This window comes from Lontra canadensis, unplaced genomic scaffold (genome assembly GCF_010015895.1).
Source record: "Lontra canadensis isolate GAN:19392208 unplaced genomic scaffold, GSC_riverotter_1.0 scaffold55, whole genome shotgun sequence".
Classification (NCBI taxonomy): Eukaryota; Metazoa; Chordata; class Mammalia; order Carnivora; family Mustelidae; genus Lontra; species Lontra canadensis.
Genome location: NW_022631049.1, coordinates 9,457,364 through 9,478,372, shown reverse-complemented (window position 1 = coordinate 9,478,372; position 21,009 = coordinate 9,457,364). Strand labels below are relative to the sequence as shown.

The window sequence follows — 21,009 nt, the reverse complement described above, 5'->3', positions numbered from 1 at the left end:
GCCTCTGGGTATAAGCCTACAATAGAATTAAAACACTTCCCCCAAAGCCTACATTCCTAGGCAAGGTAGAAAAACATGTACTGAAACTGGAGGTCCCCCACACATTCAGGAGTCTAGTAGGCTTATCTGTTTAAATAAGTATAGTTCAAAGGAGTAGACACACCAGCATAAAATTAATTGTGACATTAATAATGTACACTAATTAAACATAAATGGTACTTCCCAGGATCTAGGGGGAAAGGTGTGCTCATTCAAAATCTTATCTTCCGCCCAACAATGTAGCAGAAAGAATATTTTTAAACCAAAAATGTCTTTCAAAAACTTTGATGAGGCTTGTAATTTCAATCAAAAACTGACAAAATACATTCTCAGAAAGAAGCTGGAGTCAAATTGTGTAGAAGAGAAGCACTAAAACTCCAGGACATCTTCAGCAAGTCAAGAAAATTCTCACATATTTCAATGCAACTGCCATCATCTACTAAATTTGGAAAATTATTGCAGTTTCACAAGTATGGATTACTCACAAATATATTTTTTTCTCTGATTTAATGAGCCCTGCCGGGTAAAGCTGTCATCTCTAACTCAGGTTAATTCGGGGGAACCTGCTTTTTCCAGATGGCGTCAAGGAAAGCCGACAGCTAATATGAGATTAATCTCAAAGTCATACCATTTTTATCTCAACGTGGAGTGTAAGAGCTGTTAGCCTCAGAGCTTGCTTTGATCCATTTCTTAAACCAGCATTCTACTATGGAGTTCTCCAGAATACTCCTAAAATGTCATGTTTCTCTGCCAGAGAACTGCCAGCATTACCCTGAGATAGAGTCTGCGGCAAAACTGGCTGAGCCCCTTTACCTGTTCTATAGGAGACAAAATATCATATAACAGCACATCATTTGTCTTTACTGCAGCAAGCCCATGGCTAATGCTGCGCCCAAAAGCTTACCTGTCCTCTAGATTCATTTTAGAAACTCAGCATCACAAATCTCTGGACATTCTGTACCACCTGCCAAAATGCTGATCAATTAAATGACCTTTCATCATATTTCCAGTCTGCGTGTTTGTGGATGTGCAGCTGGGCTCCAGGCCTCTTTTTCATGCTCACAGCCAATGTCTCAGACAGTATAATTTGGCATGCATTTCTCAATCTTAACAGGTGAAGAGATTGACCCTCTCCAAATAGTACAACTTCCTAACCCGGAAATGTTCATGAAGAAAAAAACAAAAACAAAATCCCAGGACTAACAACCAGAGCAGCGCTGTGAAAATACAATCCACATTAAAGTTTCCACCTAAGAAAATCTGGTGGGGAAACTTGAATTTTTCCATTTAAACCAGCATCCTCGATGGAGCCTGCAGATCTTAGTCATCTTGAGTACTCTTTAAAAATGTGGATGCAGGGGTCGCCTGGGTGGCTCAGTGGGTTAAAGCCTCTGTCTTCAGCTTGGGTCATGATCTCAGGGTCCTGGGATCGAGCCCCGCATCGGGCTCTCTGCTCAGCGGGGAGCCTGCTTCCCTTCCTCTCTCTCTCTGCCTGCCTCTCTGCCTACTTGTGATCTCTGTCAAATAAATAAAATCTTTAAGAAAAAAAAAAAAAAATATGTGGATGCAGGGCACCTGGGTGGCTCAGTCAGTTAAACCTTCAGCTCAGGTCATGATCCCAGGGTCCTGGGATCAAGTCCCATTTCGGGCTCTCTGCTCAGTGGGGAGTCTGCTTCTCCCTCTCCCTCTGCCTGCTGCTCCCCCTGCTTGTGCTCTCTACCTCTGTCAAATAAATAAAGTCTTTAAAAATAAAAATAAAAATGTAGATGTCAGACTGCATCCTACATCAATGGAATCAGAATCCCTGGGAGGAATCAGGCATTAGGATTTTTTTAAAAGCTCCCCAAAGTGATCCTGATGTTCACCCGTAGTTAACAGCTACTGCTCTAGACCAGAGGTCAGCAAGCTTTCTCAGTAAAGGGCCACATCATAAATGTTTTGGGCTTTGTGCACAGTCTCTGTCAAAACTATTCAACTCTGCTGATCTGGCACAAAAGTAGCCACAGACAAGATATAAATGTGCACGTGCCGCTGGGTCCCAAGACAGCTTGATTTAGGAACATTGATATTTGAATTTTACTTAACTTTTATATGTCACGAAATATTATTCTTCTTCTAATTTTTTTCCCCAATCATTTGAAAAGGTAAAGATCATTCTTAACTTGCAGGTCATATAGAAGGCAGGCCAGATCCATCCCGGCCACGGTTTATTGACCCCGGATCCACACTGCAAATGGAATACATTGCTCCTTAATCTTTTCTCAAAAACATTTGCTCAGTGACTCCATCAATTAGTCCAAGAAAAAGACCCCCTTCAAAATATGGGTACCTTCAGATTCAAGTTGGTCCAGGCCATATGAGGCAGCTGTATTAACATGGCTAATGGATGGGACAACGGTTCTGCTCTCCGAAGACGTCTCAGAATCAGGAAGCGCTGGGAAAAGGCTGGGGGCTTCCTCTATTATTCCAGGGGGAGTCACCGGAGAGCCCCAAACTGGTGTGAACAATTCCTCGTTTGGCCCCGTGATGGTGTCTATTAGGTCTGTCAAACACAAAAGATAGCACCTTGCCCAAAGATGATCATTAGGAGAAATGTATACATGCCTTTCCGCTTTTCAAGCAAGAAATGATCAGTGAAACCAGTATCTTATATACATTAAGTCTGGCATTTAGACCAGCTCCCCCCTTCCCATAGTACATCAATCCCGCTATACAAGGCACTTTATCGTCTGGGAAATTGTACTGTCTCAAATCAGAAATTTCTTTTCAAATTTTCATTTCCCATTTACTCTATTGACAATATTAGGAATTTTGTACAATTTTATCTGATTTACTGTCAAAGACAGTAACAAAAAAGTATTAAAATATATGCCAAAGACAACTTTAAAAAATCAAGTGAAAGGGTAAGGATATCTGTCTAGAATATGCTCAATTCCAATGCAGCCAAATTTAGCCCTAAGTTTTCCCAAATATTAAAAAAAAAACCTCTAGAATAGTATTATTTTGCAGGTCTGGTAGATCATCAGAATCTCCGAGGTAATTTTTTAGAAGTTCACCTCCATGCTTTCCACATATCCCAACTTCCTCAATCAGAATTCCCTTTGTAGTGAAGCTGGAAAAACTGTTTCTTAAAGCTTCTAGGATATGGATGCACAGAGTCTCACATACATTTGCTGTGAGAAACATACACTGGTGCAACCACTTTGGAAAATAGTGAGGCATTGCCCGCTAGAGTCAAACATTCAGACCTAACCCTGGGGCTCTAGGATTATAACCAAGAGAATCTCCTGCACGTGTCCAATGGAGGATATATAAGAGGGTATACACGGCAGCAAGCAATGTTCACAAAAGCCAAACCTGGAAATGACCCTAATGCAAATTGCTAGGAGAGACTGGGTGAAGAGGAGATGAATACACTGTGATCTATTTTCATAGTGTAATATCATAAAATAGTCAAAACAGAAGATTCATAGCAAGTAAATCATAGCCATAGACTATTAAGTAAAACAAGCAAGTCCCAAAAAGGTTATCTGCAGCACAATACTGTTTTTATAAAATTAAAAACTACTAAAATATTTAAATGCATAATTTGAGGAATGAATACAGGCATGATAAAACTAAGATTAAAGGAAGGGAAAAAAAAAAAACTAAGATAAAAGGAAACCAAGGAAATGAGGAACACAAGATTCAGGATGACAGTTAACATCAGAGGAGGAAGACGTGGATGGGGTTACATCTACGTTACTAACTGGGCCCCAAAGTGTCTTTTGGAGCGGCAGGGTTAGGAGATATTTTTTTATCTTGTTAAAAATAACTCAGTTAGGGGCACTTAGGTGGCTCAATCATTAAGCATCTGCCTTCAGCCCAGGTCATGATCCCAGGGTTCTGGGATGGAGCCCCGCATCAGGCTCCCTGCTCAGCGGGAAGTCTGACTCTCCCTCTCCCACTCCCCCTGCTTCTGTTCCCTCTCTCACTGTGTCTCTCTGTCAAATAAATAAATAAGCTCTTTTTAAAAAATAAATAAATAAATAATTCAGTTAATAAATAAAAGTAGACTTAGACCAATAATGAGATAGAGACATGAGGCCCAAAACGATATTTAAATGATAATAATTTTTATAATTTTCAGGTGTTTCTGATGATTACCAAGATTTAAAAATTTTGCTGTCCTGGGCGCCTGGGTGGCTCAGTGGGTTAAGCCGCTGCCTTCGGCTCAGGTCATGATCTCAGGGTCCTGGGATCGAGTCCCGCATCGGGCTCTCTGCTCAGCAGGGAGCCTGCTTCCCTCTCTCTCTCTCTGTCTACTTGTGATCTCTCTCTGTCAAATCAATAAATAAAATCTTTAAAAAAAAAAAAATTTTGCTGTCCTTAAGATAAGAGTATTTGAGGGCGCCTGGGTGGCTCAGTGGGTTAAAGCCTCTGCCTTCGGCTCAGGTCATGATCCCAGGGTCCTGGGATCGAGCCCCGCATCGGGCTCTCTGCTCAGCGGGGAGCTTGCTTCCTCCTCTCTCTCTCTCTCTGCCTGCCTCTCTGCCTACTTGTGATCTCTGTCTGTCAAATAAATAAATAAAATCTTAAAAAAAAAAAAAAAGATAAGAGTATTTGAGGGCCTCCTATATGGAAACCACTTTGCAGCCATTATTTTGAATCCTTAAAATAACCTGTAAGTCAGGTAAGCATTATTTAGGGATGCACAAACCAAGCCTGGAGACATGAGACTTGCTTGAGGCCACAATATTAGTGGGGGCCAAAGCTGAGATTTGAACTGAGGTCCTCACTGTTTTCACTTCACCCCCTGGCTCCTAGCAGCCAGTGCTGTCAAACAAGGAGAGCTTCTCAGGAGGTCTGGCCTTCCCAGGCCCCAGTGATAAGCCATCTCATTTTACCTGGGAACTAACTCCTCATCCTGTCAGGCTTTGCCACATCCCCCCAAACAAGAGAAAGTTCACGCACCTTTCCAGTTCATTCTCCAGATGAAATGTGTGTGTACCCCAGGGACAGAGCCAGGTGCCACACTCATTCTATTCCTTATTAACTCAGAAAAGATCCACTCCCAAACTGAGTCCAAGTCCCCCCTACTTACAAACCTTCCAGAGCAGAAGTAACTTCGGAAGACAACGGCATGGCTGTAGTTGAAACTGTAGAGGGCAGAGGCTCCCATCTCCTCGACAGCTGAGTAACAGCAGGGACACCAGATGTGGCAGAGGGGGACTCTTTTCCTTCCTCAATCTTACCATTTTCTCCAGTAACCTCGAGGGTAGAAACCTGCTGCTCTTGTGTCACCAATGATAAAGTGGCTTCTGCTTCTTGAACAGCTGTTGTCATCTCTTGAGTGATGATGTCTTAAAAGGAGGGATACAACATTTTAAAATAGACAAATTCCCTATACCTTAAAATGTCACTCTGTAATTAATAAACTGAAAAAAAAAAAAAGAAGATAGCTATTTCAGGGTATGGGAAGGCCAACAGATCGCTCAGACACAAAATGCCAGCAAATAAATATTTTCAGTGTTCCTGCTTTCAAGAGTGATGAATCAATCTAAGACTGAGATAAAGAAGTTAATGTGTAAAACAAAATCCAAAACAAAATAGAAAGATCAACAGTTGATCTCCCTCTTATAAATATCAACATAATCAGTTTGTTAAGAAACAAATTATACAGTTCTGAGTTATATTCAAAAATTCTCAGCATTTACATATATATATATATATATATACATATATATATAAATTTTCACATTTGCATTTCTAAAGGGGAAAGTCTGCATTTTTAATAAAAGAATAATGATTATAGTAACTAATGTTTACTGAGTTTCTATTATATGCTAGGTACACATATATTTCTATTATATGCTGTAGACACACACTGCTAAGTATATGGTGGGCATCATCTTGTTTTCTCTTTCAATGTATACTAAGGAGAGGTAGATACTAATATCATTCCATGGAACCCATATATCTGAGCAGTCAAGAATGCAGGTTTCAGGGGTGCCTGGGTGGTTCAGTGGGTTAAGCCTCTGCCTTCAGCTCAGGTTATGATCCCAGGGTCCTGGGATCGAGCCCCGCGTCACGCTCTCTGCTCAGCTTCCCCTCCTCTCTGCCTGCCTCTCTGCCTACTTGTGATCTCTCTCTGTCAAATAAATAAATAAAATCTTTAAAAAAAAAAAAAAAAAGAATCCAGGCTTCAGGGGCCCCTGGGTGGTTCAGTCCGTTGAGCATCAGACCCTTGGTTTCAGCTCAGGTCATGACCTTAGGGTCCTGAGATAGAGCCACTCCCTGTTCCCTGGGCTCTGGGATCAGCATTCAGCAAGGAGTCTGCCTGAAACTCTCTCCCTCTTCCTCTGCCCTTCTGCCCCAGCTCCAGCTCTTGCATGTGTGCTCCCTCTCGTTCTCTCTCTTGCTCTCTCTCTCTTAAATAAGTAAATAAAATAGATAATGCATGTAAAGCACTTAGCACATACCCCAGTACTTCTACAAGTATTCAGTAAATACCAACTTTGAATGGTGACCGTTATGAGAGAAAAAAAGAGTAAGAACTAGAAATAGTGATGGAAATTTTAAAATTATCATTCAAAATTTCTCCACATCTCTTATTCTACTTCCTGTAGAGAAAAAATAATAATATGATAATTTTTATAGATAACTTTTAAAACCTGATCTTCACCCAAACCCGTGGAATAAGCTGAATTCGAGAACTGATGATGACCTAAGGTTACTCATCTGTTCATAGTAACCAAAACCACAAAGAAATCATTGCATATCCTGCAGAGAGTAATGTCCTAAGTAGTCCCTGGGCCCCTAAATGATTAGCATTTGAGTTATCTACTTTTGGAAAAGATGTATAATCACCAGAAAATAGGTAAAAAGATTTTTGTCTATTCTCTAACTACTGTTGTCAGTAATCTGTTTTTCACGTTCTTTTTGTTGAACAACAACAAAATTAAAGTGAAAGGAATTATTTAACTGTTTCTTTCTACAAAGAACATCTAGAAACTTTTTGATTAATTTGAATAATGCAGGCAGTCAAATAGAGTAATTTCAGTCTGAATGGTTCTCTATCTCCATTTACACATCCACTGACTTGGTACTTAGGAAGCACCTGCTAGGTGCCAGATATTGTGCTATGTGCTGGGAATAAAAAGAAGTTGCCTATTAAGAGACTATAGTTGAGGGGCGCCTGGCTGGCTCAGTCAGAAGAGCATGTGACTCTTGATCTCAGGATTCGTGAGTTCGAGCCACGCACTGGGTATAGACTTAGTAAAAAAAAATAAATAAACTTAAAAAACTTTAAAAAGAGAGAGACTGTAGTTAAGTAAGACAATCATGACTAAGTAAGGAGTATATTCAATAATCAAAATAATCAATCACCAAATTCATTTTACTTTTTAGGCCCTATTATATAAGCTAATGCAATTCTAATACATAAGAATCACAGATTCAATTATGTGATGAATAATCTGGAGCTATATGACTTAATGCTCCCGGAATATCTTAAAATGTTATGGAAAATTGAAGTAATTCTTGTTCAGTCATATCCAGTATCTTCATGGTCATGGAGACCCAACTCTCTTAATGGAATTTAAAAAAGCAACGTACAGGGGTGCCTGGGTGGCTCAGTGGGTTAAGCTTCTGCCTTCAGCTCAGGTCATGATCCCAGGTCCTGAGATCGAGCCCCACATCAGGTTCCCTGCTCAGCAAGGAGCCTGCTTCTCCCTCCCCTCTGTCGCTCTCCCTGCTTGTGCTCTCTCTCTCTCTCTCACTCTGTCTGTCAAATAAATAAATAAAATCTTTAAAAAAATAATAATAATCACTTTAAAAAAAACATAAAACAAGAGCTAAAGCTAATACAATGTCATATGTTAATTACATCTCAACTTTTTAAAAATAATAATAAAATCAGATGGAAACATTCCAAATTAAACAAAGCTTGTTTGTCTTTCTTTCTTTCTTTTACCTTTCAGTGTATTTCCCAGTGGTTGATGTGCCTCAGATTCATATTCTGAGATGGAAACAGTGGTCTCTAAGAAAACCACTGCATCATTTTCCCTAGTGGACTCCATGAAGTCTGCAGTATCTTGGAAGAGGCTGACAACAGAGACTTTCCTATCTTCCACAGGACTTGTGGGAGTAAAAGAACTTTGATCGTCAAAGGGAGAGGATCGCACCTCCCCGTGTGCCATTAGCAGAGCTGTCCCCATGGGTTCTTCCCCTTCCAGCAGCCCCAGAGCCACCTCTGAAGCCTCTGTCACAAGTTTGCCCTCTTCCAGACCTTCCATAGGGTCATTATCAGTTTCTTGGGCTGTCTGAGACATTTCCATTCCCACCTGAGTCTCTATACTGTCTCCAAGCTTTGGAGTCTTTATCTGGCTTACACTCTCTAATTTGGTGTCATCCCACTCATCACTTCTGACAGAGGCAGCTGGAACAGCTATGCTGACACTCCCTGGGACTCCTGGGGCTCCCAGCAGCCTGTCAGTTTCTGGCTCAACACTCAGGGTGTACTCAGAGGTTGTGAGCCAGTGTTTGGTGGCAGCGGTCTGGGTATGATCAGCTGTCATCGGCGAAGGCTTCTCCCTCTCAGGCATGGGGCTTCCAGGCTCCGTGCCCACTATGGGTTCAAGACTGGGGAAAAAAGCTGCCCTGTGTTCTTTATCTGCTTCAGATTTCTCGGTCCTGGGATTGGCAGTTAGCATTTCTTTAGTATTCACATCAGATGAAGGTGAATGTCCCAGACTAACTCCTTCCTGACTTTCAGTTGCAAACAACTGGTCATCCACATAGTTCAGAAAACCCTGTGTTTCTTCTGTGGTCCCTTCTATGATGGGCTGAATGACGGTACTACCGAAGCGTTCTTCTTTCTGATCGATATTCAGAGGAGCAGTTGCAGGGATAGGATTGGTCAGCATGGCCTTGAAAAGTTGGCTCTCGGGAGACACCCTCTCTGGCTGGCTGGAAACAAACACTTCCTCCTCGCCGGGGATGACTGTCTCAGCACCAGTGTACAAGGCAGGGCTGTTAGGCTGCATGAGCCCACCGCCTACTGGATGGACTTCTTTGTTAGTAGGCAATACTTTCTTTAAGGACGTTGCTGATGGTTCTGCTAACACCATCACTGGATCTTCAGAGACCACCAACTGGGGAGGGCACTTGGAAGTCAGAGGGTCATTTTCTAGGTCATCTGTGTTTATCCTCTCAGGCTGCCCTGTTTCTGCAGGAACATGCGCTATCTCCCTTCTTTCCACTTTGGGAAAGGCCACACATTGTGTGGCAAAGTTGAGAAGCACAAGGCTCCAGAAGGCCAGACAACTGTGCACTACAATTGGTCTGCTCATAGTGGAGGAGAAATGTGCACATACATCAACAAAGTTGACAATTCCAGTAATTGAGTCCTGCAGAAAAATAAAGCATATCAAGCTGTCACATAAATGCATTTTGTAAATAAGCCCCTTCAGATTAAACTGTAAGTAAAATAATCTTGATTTCATGCTTGGAGATAGTATAGAAGAGACAGCTGTTCTACTTCTTTGGTACCTTTGAGACATGGATAACCCAGTTCATTTTTCCCTGCTGAATTTTGCCGCTGATTTAACTTGAAGCTCTAGAAGAGGTACACATAGTTCGAGGACTAAGTTCATTGTTTCTTAAATACCTATTTGAAAAAACTACCCTTGAAGTCACATTTGCAATATTCTCCCCAAATTCTGCCATAAATCATGTAGTCAAATGACTGCAGAAATAGCAATATATCTAAGACATAGAAAGTAAATCTCACATTTATTTATATTACATTCAGAGAAAGTTTCAAGTATGGCTTAAAACTTATTAAACATCATCATAAAACACTGAATGCTGGTTATATTCAAGAAGTTTTTCTAAGTATATAAATTATTTTCGATTAAAATTTATCTTTAGGGGCTCCTGGCTGGCTCAGTCAGTAGAACACATGACCCTTGATCTTGGGGTTCTGAGTTTGAGCCCCATACTGGTTGTGGAGCCCACTTTTTAAAAAAATAAACAAAAAATAAAATTGAAAAAATAAAAAAACTATGTTTTTAAATTTCTCTTTAAAACACTAAAATTGGGGCGCCTGACTGGCTCAGTGGGTTAAGCCGCTGCCTTCGGGTCAGGTCATGATCCCAGGGTCCTGGGATTGAACCCCGCATCGGGCTCTCTGCTCAGCGGGGAGCCTGCTTCCTCCTCTCTCTCTGCCTGCCTCTCTGCCTGCTTGTGATCTCTCTCTGTCAAATAAATAAATAAAATCTAAATAAATAAATAAATAAATAAATAAATGTAAAAAAGAATTAAAAAATAAAAATAAAACACTAAAATTATTTTTTTTCTCTGTAACAACTATAAAAATTATAGGCAAACCCTTGATGTTTCAAAATTTAAGGAGCAGAAAGAGTAAAAAAGAGTTACTGCAGATAAATGTGTTTTTAGGGGAAAAAAACTATGTAAGAGAACCAAAACGCATTTTAAATTAGCAATCTTTACTGAATACGTACCATTATAAGATTGAGATTTATTGCATTTTCTGTTTTTAAAAACTACTCACACTCTCGTTAAAACTAAAACTATATCAAAACTACTAATTTGGCGCCTGGGTGGCTCAGTAGGTTAAAGCCTCTGCCTTTGGCTCAGGTCATGATCCCAGGGTCCTCGGATCAAGCCCCGCATCAGGGTCTCTGCTCAGCAGGGAGCCTGCTTCCCATCCTCTCTCTGCCTGCCTCTCTGCCTACTTGTGATCTCTGTCTGTCAAATAAATAAGTAAATAATCTTTAAAAAAAAAAAAAAAAGGTGGGGGGTGTGCCTGAGTGGCTCAGTAGCTTAAAGCCTCTGCCTCCGGTTCAGGTCATGATCCCAGAATCCTGGGATCAAGCCCCGCATTGGCCTCTCTGCTCAATGGGGAGCCTGATTCCTCCTCTCTCTCTGTCTGCTTCTCTGCCTACTTGTGATCTCTGTCTGTCAAATAAATAAATAAAATCTTTAAAAAACAAAAAACAAAAAAACTACTAATTTTCCCCAAAAATGTATGAGTTTTAGTTCTTTTTTAATCTACTTTGCTGTTTGGGCACTTTCTTTTCCCATCATCAGAAATTTCTCAGATGCTATAGATGTTCTAGAAAGTTAAACATAGGAATGAAAATTCTAAAAACTGAAGCTTTATGAAAGTTATTATTTTTTCCTTCCTTCATGTCTGATCATTAAACTACTTGGGTTAAGCATGTAATGTGCACACATCAAATATAAAAATTTATGTTTTCATAGGGCCTTCTCCCCTTAAGAAGTTCAAAGCTTCCCCATTTTTGTTTCCAGGTCTTTTTGTGACCAAGAAAATGTCAAGTCCTTAGGGCATGATCTAGATAGCTGAAGAGGAAAAAAAGGCTGAATTTTTCTACACAAGGAAAGAGGAATCCCCTGGATTTGGAGCTCAGGCCTCCTGCCAAACTACCAGCACGCCATGAATGAGTCATCTTGGAAGGCATCCTCCAGCCCCAGTCAAACCTTCAGATGCCTGTAGCTTCCTTCAGCTGACACCATGACTGCAACTTCCTGAACTTCCTGAGAGACCTTGAGCCAGAACCACCTGGTAAGGTGGCTACTCCCAAATTCCTAATGCACAGAAATGAGATGAAATAATAAGCATTTGTGGCCACTAAGTTAGGGATAATTTGTTACGCAGAAATCTTGAATCCACAGTACTTTGCAAGAATATAGGAATAAGATGACGTGCAGAAAAGGAATAGTACACATCAGGGATCATAAATTTATTAGCAGAAGAAAACTGAAGCCAGAGGTGACTAGAAGAAAGCCACCACACCCCTGGCAAGAATCCTCATAGATAGTGAGAGGGATGGTAAGCTTCCCCACATGGGGGAGGAGAGTCTGTAACAATTTTATTTAAATATTAAATTACATACCAGCAGCTAGCATTGTTTTAAAAGGAGAGAATATGGGAAAGATATTTGAAAAAGAGGGAATAGATTGTGCCAAGGTATGTCCACATTCTGAACATTAGTTATCACCATACTTTAAATGATCCCTAAAGAATCCCACTTTATAGTCAGGTAACAGATCTGGTAAGAGTATTTGGCTTGCTGCCTCTAACTGCACTCCTCAAAACAAAACAAAGACAGGCTGTAAATGTTCACAGTTGATGAAACTGTATATTTGTACGGATAAATTGAGCTATGAAAGCGTATATAGTTGAACATATGTAAAAGCTACACAACCCTCTGATCTATTCTTTCCTGAACAAATATTTTTCCCATTCAGTGAAATCTTACTAAACATCCCAGACAATATAGGGTGTGGCCTAAAACCTTGGTCTACATGATCCCATGCTTCTGGATAAAAACCTGAAAGAAAAGAAAGGAAAAAAAAAAAAAAAAAAAAACAGCCCATCATGAATAACAATAGAATTTAGAGGGACATGGACTGGAATCAGAAAAACAATTCCTGAATCCAAGCTTTATTGTTGTTAAAATTTGCTATGGGATACTGTGCAAATAGCCTCAGTCTTTCCTTTGACAAAATGAGGAATTAAACAAAAAATAGGGTAAATCCTTTTTACCTCCATGATTCCATTTTCATATTTTATCTACAAGGTCATAAAATTAAAATACAAATGTATTCATATTCCAACAATCATGCCGTCAAGTAGGCAAGGCACCCAAATGATTGAATGGATGTTTCATATCTTATTTATATGTTCTGGAGTCATGTGGGCTGAGAGGAGAATCTTATAAACAAATCGGGGGGGGGGTAGGCAAACCATACAGATTTAATATAACCTCAATTGCCTTTCCCAAACAGAATTTTCCTTCAAGGTTTTATTTTCAGCTAGATCTTGAGCTTTAGAATTTTTGTGTGAAGGGAATTCTGCCATTGCTCTAAAAGACTTTCCTTCTGTAATTAAGTGTCAGCCACCTGCTTTCTAAATCCAACTACAGAAAAAAATGGGGGTGAACTGCAAGCCTGTTCTACGTCTGCATATTGCGGCCATATGTTCCTTCTCCCCACTATTCAAAGCAATGCCTAAACTTTAAAAGAAACAGAAAAGACAGCCTATAAGAACGACAGCAGGGAGCATGTCTGCAACTCAGATAAACTGGTAAATGACCTTCAAGTTCCAAGTCTTTCTCCATCTTTCAAAGCACAGTGCAAGTTCACACAGCCATTCCCATGATTTTGGTGGTCCCCAGGGAGAGCCACCTGACATTAGAGAAGAAATAAGAAAAGGCTGACCATTGTCAATTTAACAGCCATATGCCTCAAACTAAATAATCATCTGCAAGCATATTTTTAAGGCTATACGCCTTTTCTTTTTTTTTCCCTCAACATTGTATCCCCTCCCTGGCAAAGAGCCTGGCACAGAGGAAATGCTCAGTAAATATTGGCTGAACAAACAGAGGAATGCCTACAGCCTGCTTTGTAGGGCAAGGGGAGGGTGGGGAAATTTCACTGCTAATTAGTACTCGGTGTCTTAATTATCTTAAATTAACTCAATCATAAGAATACTGAACAAACAAAAGAGTATTTCTCTAACTTTTCTTTCACACCATGGCAGTGCTGCCTTCTTTCCACTACTACCCATCACAGCAAATTAATGCAGGTAAATAAACTGTAACCAAATTGCCAACTGATAGGGGCCATTGGCTTCTAATAGCTTAAAAAGCATCCCTTTCAGAGCAAGTCAGTAACAACTTGTCAATCACTTGCTATCAAGGTATCCTAATGAACAGTGTACTGCATTTCTGCACCAGTGGGCAGATAAGCTGCTCTGTCACCCATTATCTTTGACAATCTTAAATAGATACAATGCAGAATCTGTTTCCTTGTCAAGTCTTAGCATACTCAGGTTACAAAGACAAATGAAAGACAACATAAAAAACAGACTTAGTCACCTTGTTAGATTTAATAATCATGGGTTTTTGAAACACTTGGTCAACTTTTTTTCCAACTAAAATGTATATTATTGCTAGTGTGTTACCAAAATGTAGACCCAAGGGGAACCAGCATGGGAAAACATTCTCATCAGTGACAAAGCTACATTTTTCAAAGGAAACTGAATTCCACATACAATAGAGAAGGAACATGAGCATTGCCACAAGAGTACTCCAGACACAGGAGGCCTAGAGAGTATGCCAAAAAAACTGGTGACAAATTGCCTGATATTTCCCTCTTCTTGGGATAAACACAAATACCATAAATACCAAAAGGTTTGGGGAAGAGAGCTGACTAATCTTAGATTTTTCACTGTCTCCTGGAAAATACTCACATGCCACCTCAGACACACAATCTTCTTCACCTAAACTTTGGTTTCATCCTGAATTCTTCTCCACATTCTAGATTCACAACCTCTGTGGATACCTCCCTCATAATATCTCTTGGTACTCATCACCTCACTGATGGTTATTATTTTAATGGCCTCTCAACTGATGATCCTGTCCAGACTCTCTCCTCTCCAGTCCATTTTATACAATCCAGATGGTTTATTCTTAAGAATAAAAATGACAATAACCAATCAAAAATGGCCACCATTTGGAGGATGCTATGTGCCAGGAGTTGAGTGCCTTATGTAAACTACCTTATTTAATCCTAACAACAACCTAATGAGACAGGCAATACCATAATCCCCATTTTTTTTTGTTTTAGAGAAAGCTACAAGCTTATAGAGAAAAATTAACTTGCCTATGTTATCATGTTTGTTTTTGAACTTGAAAATTCTGTCAGACTTCCAGTTCCCTCCTTTGCCAAACACATCACTGAATGTCACCAAATTTCCAACTGCCAAGCTCCATATCTATAATGCAACCCCACACTGCTCGTGCCCTGTACAAACCATCACCGTCTTAGTAGATTGCCCTTCCGTGCTACGTTCATTTCAGGCTCCCAAGTTACGCTCACAAGACTGCAGTAGCCAGAAGACTCCCTTCTTCCCTACCGTGGGTATCCAAACCCTGGCCCCCAGGTCACATCCTGTTTACTAACTGCTGGCACAAATATAGCCTGGCCCAGTCTCTTCCCACCTTCTCCCAACTTCTCCAGCACAAATCATCAGACCTGTAAGAGTTTGTTCTTTGCATGCAAACACTGGGTTTTAGCTTCCTTTGTTTGCCATCTATTTACTAATAATGGTAGGCACAGAGAAGAGGTGTTCAATACATATTTGCTGGAGTGAAGCAAAAATAAATAACCCCTTACAAATGTGCAAAAGGATGTTCAGAGTCTCCACTTGAAGGAGATTTCCAATGACATGCCATGGTTTATCTATCTCTAACTATGTTTTGTTCATTACCTGGCCAGTTTTGGCTACTCACTCAATTTATCATTTTAGTAATAGTAATAACTACCTGTATTCTCATTTCTGCTGTATTTTAGGTTTTCAGAGTTTGTTTCCTTAAAAAAAACTCAATCAACAGTTACAAGTGAAAAGTCTCAGAGCTTCAAGTTGACTTGCCTCCCACTGACCATCAATCACATCTTTTAAAAAACAATTAGTGATTCTTTGCTTGAGGAAGGGAAAAAGAAACTCTTTCCCTTCTTTGTTTATACCCTAATCATCTTTCCATTTTGTACTTTTCCTGATCCTCAATAATTAATTTTTCATTGTCTTACCTTTCCCTTTTTTTAATCCTTAATGTCCTCTTGCCAATGCTATTTCATTTGTCTAAAGCTGAGTTAATCAAGATTCTGACCCTATCAACCCAACTGTGGTACACAGCATTACAGTACCCCTTTTCTGATTCACTGTGCTATTGACAACTGTCACTGGCCTAATATGTTGGCTCTAAGATCATCTGACCCCCGTCATTCTTCACTATAAATTAAACAGCGGGAATGACAGATGATCCTTTCAGCAGCATGTCTGGCCACAGTGGAAGAAGGTAGAAGAGAGTAGCCACAAAGAAAAGCATAGTTCCCCAGGAGGAAGCAGCATCAGTGCTGACAGGGAAAAGGGTAAGTAGGCTGGGGTCAAGAAGGTTACACTGGCAACTACCAGCAAAGTGCTCTATCATCTCTGCAGACCACAATGAAGTTCTACATACTCTGAGCCCAAGAGCTTTGTTTTCCACAATTTAGTAATGGAGACAAATGAAGATGTCTGCGCTTATAGCCCCTACTGCATCATCCTATCTCTGGGAAAAGAAGCTGATCTGAAGATTTAAATATTGGCTTCAAGTTCCAGCTCCACCTTGGGCAAACCACGGAAATTCTGTTGCTTTGTTGCAAAGTGGAGGTGACAATGTTCATTCTGTTTTCTTCAAAGGGTGGAAAAGAGACAAAATGTGATAACAGACATGAAAACAGTTTGAAGAAAAAGTTTTAAATGCCATTCAATTTAAGACATATTAGTGTGATACTGGCATACGTTACACTCAAACTTCAGAATGTGAGCAATTTAAATCATACATAACATCCTTTTTCCCCCCTTAGATATTTCCACGGAGCTTCGTCTTTCAGCTTTTCCTGCTGACAAAATGACCGAGGAATTGCCTGATGTTTGCAGAATCCCATCCTAATCCATCTTGGTCAACCATCCATCACACAGTTCTTTTCAATGACCCAATTTGACATTTCATTTCTGTTCTTTGTGGTTCACAAACCTCATCTGCTTGACAAGATCTCTAAGTACTAGCTGGCATTTAAACAGAAAGTCATCACCAGGTAGACATTTCATGGAATAAACATAATATGTAACATTTCAAGATGAAACTTGATTCAGATACTTTTCTTATAATCACCCAGTAAATACAACATGGAAAAAACAGAACTGACCATACATCTTAATTAGGGAATGAGTTTTCATTCTACAGAGATTAAACTCAGCTTCCCTATGTGCAGAAAAAAAATTTTTTTTTCAGTGAATAAAAATGCAGTTCCATACACAACTTTCCAGGCAAACGTCTGCTAGATATAAAGAGTGAAGTATACCTTTAGTTGAAAGAGTAGAAATTTTCTACAGCAGATAATCCTGCCTTCCTCTTTTGATTCTATGCTTGCCTTAAACCACTTCTGTAATAACAAATTATGATATTGAAAAGTCTAGCAAGAAACACCAGAATATAATGGTAAGAAGCCTCCTACGAAAACAAGGACAAATCCACACTCCCTAATTGGCTCTGTTGCTGTAGCTACCTCAGACTTGGTGAGTCTTGGGAGTTTTGTGAATAAACAGATCAAGTCTGCTGCATAAGTGTTTGTCTAATTATTAAGACAAATATAACAGCTCTACCTTAGTCATAAGAGTAATCAGACCACTCACATCTCTTCTGTGTGTAAAAGCAACAGTGCTGTTACACTGGGAAATCGCACCTCAGTTTTGAGTTTCTTTCAATAGATGCTACAGAGGGCTTCTGCCGGCAAGTGAGCAGAAATCAATGACTTTACACACACTTGGCTTCAACAATTCTCCTTGGAGTCCAACAGTGTGATCAAGGAAATACACAAAAAGAAAGGAAGACATGCAAATTCTGACCACACATTTGGCTTCCTACAGAAGCAGTCCTTCTGAACTCTATGACTGGTTTTGTGAACCACTCCTGCTCCCCCTTAAGTTTCTACCTAAAACTTCCAAAGAAAGAATGCAGCCACTTTAAAGCATCCTCTCTCCTCTCCTGCACATCAGCTCTGCACTGAAATTAGGTGCCAAGATCCTAGCAGGTCCTCGAGCTCGGCTGGGGAAGGCACAGATTTCTCATCTTTGAGAACTCCAAAGTCTTGAGAGTCCTAGATTTTGTTCACCCCGGCTGCCTTCTGCCGGCTAACCAGCCAGGGCTTCCATGTTTGTTACCTCAAAGGTCGGGTTCTGTCAGTGACCAGGACCCATGTGCGATATCTGGGCACCTCCAGGCGACGCCTACCAACCATTCAGCAGTCTCGGGTAGAGCCTGACCTCCTCCGTGTCTAGACCACAGGCCCTCTCTCCAGTTAAGCGACCTTTCCAAGCAGCATCCTCCCGCCGCGTCCTGGGGGGCTGGTCAGGGTCTGAGCAAGGAGGTTCCGTGACATCTCTGCGCTAAACGCTCAACTGTTGGTTTTCTGCAAAGTAGCAGAACACGTTTAGGTGGCCACCGCAGCCCCCATTCGCTCCTCGGCTGCCGGACACTGACTGGCATCGGGGGCATGACCATGGATGCTCTGAAAGGAGCAAATCCGAGTCTTCAGGAACTTCACCACAGCCGTGAGACGGGGAGGGGAGGGAGAGAAGAAAGGAAAGCCCACACAAAAGCAGCCAGCCCAGCAAGCCCCGCCAGCACAAAGGCCCGCGCGCTGGTGCGGAGCCGGGAGGCTGGGCTGGAGCGAGGAGCGCGGCGAGTCCTTCGAGGCCTGCGCGCCGCGGCGGGCGCGCCCCGAGCTACCCCCGCGCACCCCGCGCCGGGGCACAGCGTTCGGGTGGGGGCTCGGGGCGCACGCCTGGCGCGCCCGGGGCTGCCGCGCTCCCCGGACCGCAGCGCTCCCGGGGCGACCCCGCGCCGCCCGGGGCTCCGGCTCTGTCTCTGCCCGGCGCAGCGTCTGCAGGCGCGGCCGCCCGAGCGCCGGGAGTCGGGTCGGTGCTCACCTGTGCGCCTTCAGCCGAGCAGCGCGCGGAGGAGAGCGGTGGCGCCCGCGCTGGGCATCCCCGGCGCGGCCCCTGCGGCGGCAGCGGCGGCGGCGGCAGCGGCGGCGGCGGCGGCTCCCTCAGCCGTCTGGGACGCCAGGGGGAGGACGCTTCGCTTTGTTGCTTATTCATGAGGCCACGACGAGAGCTGGGGATTGGGCGGCGGGAAAATGTGCCCGCCCCGCCTCCGCTGGCACTGACACCCGATGCCGTTGCCTCACGCCCCTCTGCGCCCACTTCCCCGCCTCCGCTCCCGCGCGGGGGCCGAGTCGGGGTGGGCCGGGGATGGGAGGGACTCGTCCCGCTGTGGTCCCGGCTCCTGGGACCCCGCCGGAGACCCCCCCCCCCCGCCCTGCTGTCCCTCTTGGAAGCTGGGATTCTGCGGCGGCACTCCCTCAGTGCGTTCGGCCGGAGCACCGTTTTCGCTGGAAGAGCCCGAATTTCTCTGGTCCTCGATTAAGGCGAAGGATGCACGTCGGAAGCTGCAGGATATTATGAAAACTGTTCGGTTTAGGCGTGCCCCTAACTAGGATCGTGTAAAGAAGCCCCAAACAAAGTATTGCCTTCTCAGAGAGGTTAAAAGTAAGTGCTAACTAGTAAGTATGGTTTATCGTGCCCTTACTCCTTCCAGGAACATGCTAGGAGGTGCTGCCTTCAGCGCCAGCTCAATCTACTCGATAACCCTGAAAGAAATAATGGTAATCCCCATTAAACAGGGAACGAAGTTGAGACTGAAGGCTGTGTGAGTTGCCCCCCATCCTTGATTTTGTCAATGATTCAGTTTACTTTTTCCGTTAACTCTCATTGTGGGTAAAAAGGTCAGGAATCCAAAGGCCCTTTATAGACCAACCCCCATAGAACCCGCATTTGCAAAGCACTTTTCACATACATTATAACTTTTCACATACATTATCTCCTGTACTTATTAATTCCCTTCTTTACAATAGCTGTCTTGGTCCTATTTTGTAGTAATTTGTAAACACCCTCAGGACCCAGCGAGGTCTTGTTTACCTTTGAACCCACACACCTAGCACAATCTCAGAGATGCACTGTTATCTTACCCATTGCACCTCTCTTTAGAAGAGATTATCTTTGTCAACAAATAGTTGTTGAATGGAATGTGATTGAATTGATTTGAATATATAAGATCTGTTTTTATGTATATTCAATGTATTACAATATAATACATTATACTGTGACCCGCCCTTCTACCTGAATTCAATACCCACCAGGTGGATAAGCCATGCTCTCAGCCTGACCAAGTTGTGTTTCAACATTTTATTTTTATTTCAGGTGTTTGAAATTTACACCACATCTCACACAAACAATCTTAGTACGGTAATATTCCCAGCTAGACAGACCACAAAACTGGGTCTACTTGACCCAAATGCACATAAATAATAGCACTAATAAATAACAACCTAACCAATCAGGCTGAATCAGAGGACCAAACAGAATAGGAGAAGACAATAGAAGTTATTTCCAGCTACCCAGGCATCTAAGGCCTGTCTTATGTTTGAAATGTCCAAAGTTTCTTTGAAATCTACCTGCCTCCCACCTTGCATCCCTTTCTAACATACTAGTGTTGTCCTTTTGAAACCCACAATACTGAGTCCCAAAGACATAGCTCTGCTCCCCAGATTTGCCTTACACTCAGTTTTCCACTCTCAAAAATTACCCTTCTCCCATAGTAGAATTCTTATTTTCCTTTTCCTCCATACAGTCATTCAGCTATATAGTGAAAATTATCTTATTGCAACTCGTTTATACTTATCCTTTATCCTTCCCCAAATGGTTTGTATTGCTGTAAACAACTCTGATTCATGCAGTTTATCTCAACAGCTGCTATTGGTACATGGAAGTGGTAATAAGACCCACTCTCCCACCCCAACACACACACAAATTGTAAATCAGGGAAAGCTGTATCTAAAAGTCAGATCAATAAATCCACTCACAGTGAATCTTAGCCTTTTATGGGTGAAGCAAGAAATTGTATGTGTGTGTTAAGAAAATCTGGGAACACCCAAAACTCCAATCAAAGTAATAAGAAAGGAAGCTCAGGAATGAAGTTTTGGTGTTCCCAGATTTAGTAAATAAAAATAGAGAATGTCCTCCCAGTATTTGGGACATGTTTATGCTAAAACTATTATTAATCTGAAATTCAGGTTTCGCTGAGCATCCGATATTTTACCTGATAAACTTCGCAGTATTCGATGATTACTTCATCCTGGTTGGTAAAAGCCTTTGTGTCGGAAAGGAATTGGTCACATGTAACAAACAACCGCATAACCAACCCCAAGAGCCAGGAGTGGACAATGTCCATTCAGATACCATCTGGAAAGGAGAGTCTTGGCAATGCAGCCTTG

At 41.9% G+C, this 21,009-nt stretch overlaps 1 protein-coding gene across 2 annotated transcripts in view; it reads right to left on the bottom strand.

Annotated features, from left to right (window-relative positions):
• ARMH4 (armadillo like helical domain containing 4) overlaps nt 1-21,009 on the bottom strand; it is a 244,161-nt gene that overhangs the window by 94,918 nt on the left and 128,234 nt on the right. Inside the window, exons 1-4 of one of the 2 annotated variants that reach the window (XM_032875298.1) lie at nt 18,605-18,702; nt 7,994-9,428; nt 5,127-5,381; nt 2,369-2,581 (exon numbers count right to left, since the gene is read on the bottom strand). In XM_032875298.1, the coding sequence (XP_032731189.1) occupies nt 2,369-2,581; nt 5,127-5,381; nt 7,994-9,371 (1,846 nt within the window). In that variant the 5' untranslated portion in view covers nt 9,372-9,428; nt 18,605-18,702. Of the gene's footprint in view, nt 1-2,368; nt 2,582-5,126; nt 5,382-7,993; nt 9,429-18,604; nt 18,703-21,009 lie in introns of those variants that run through there. The other variant, XM_032875299.1, reaches the window with a different exon arrangement.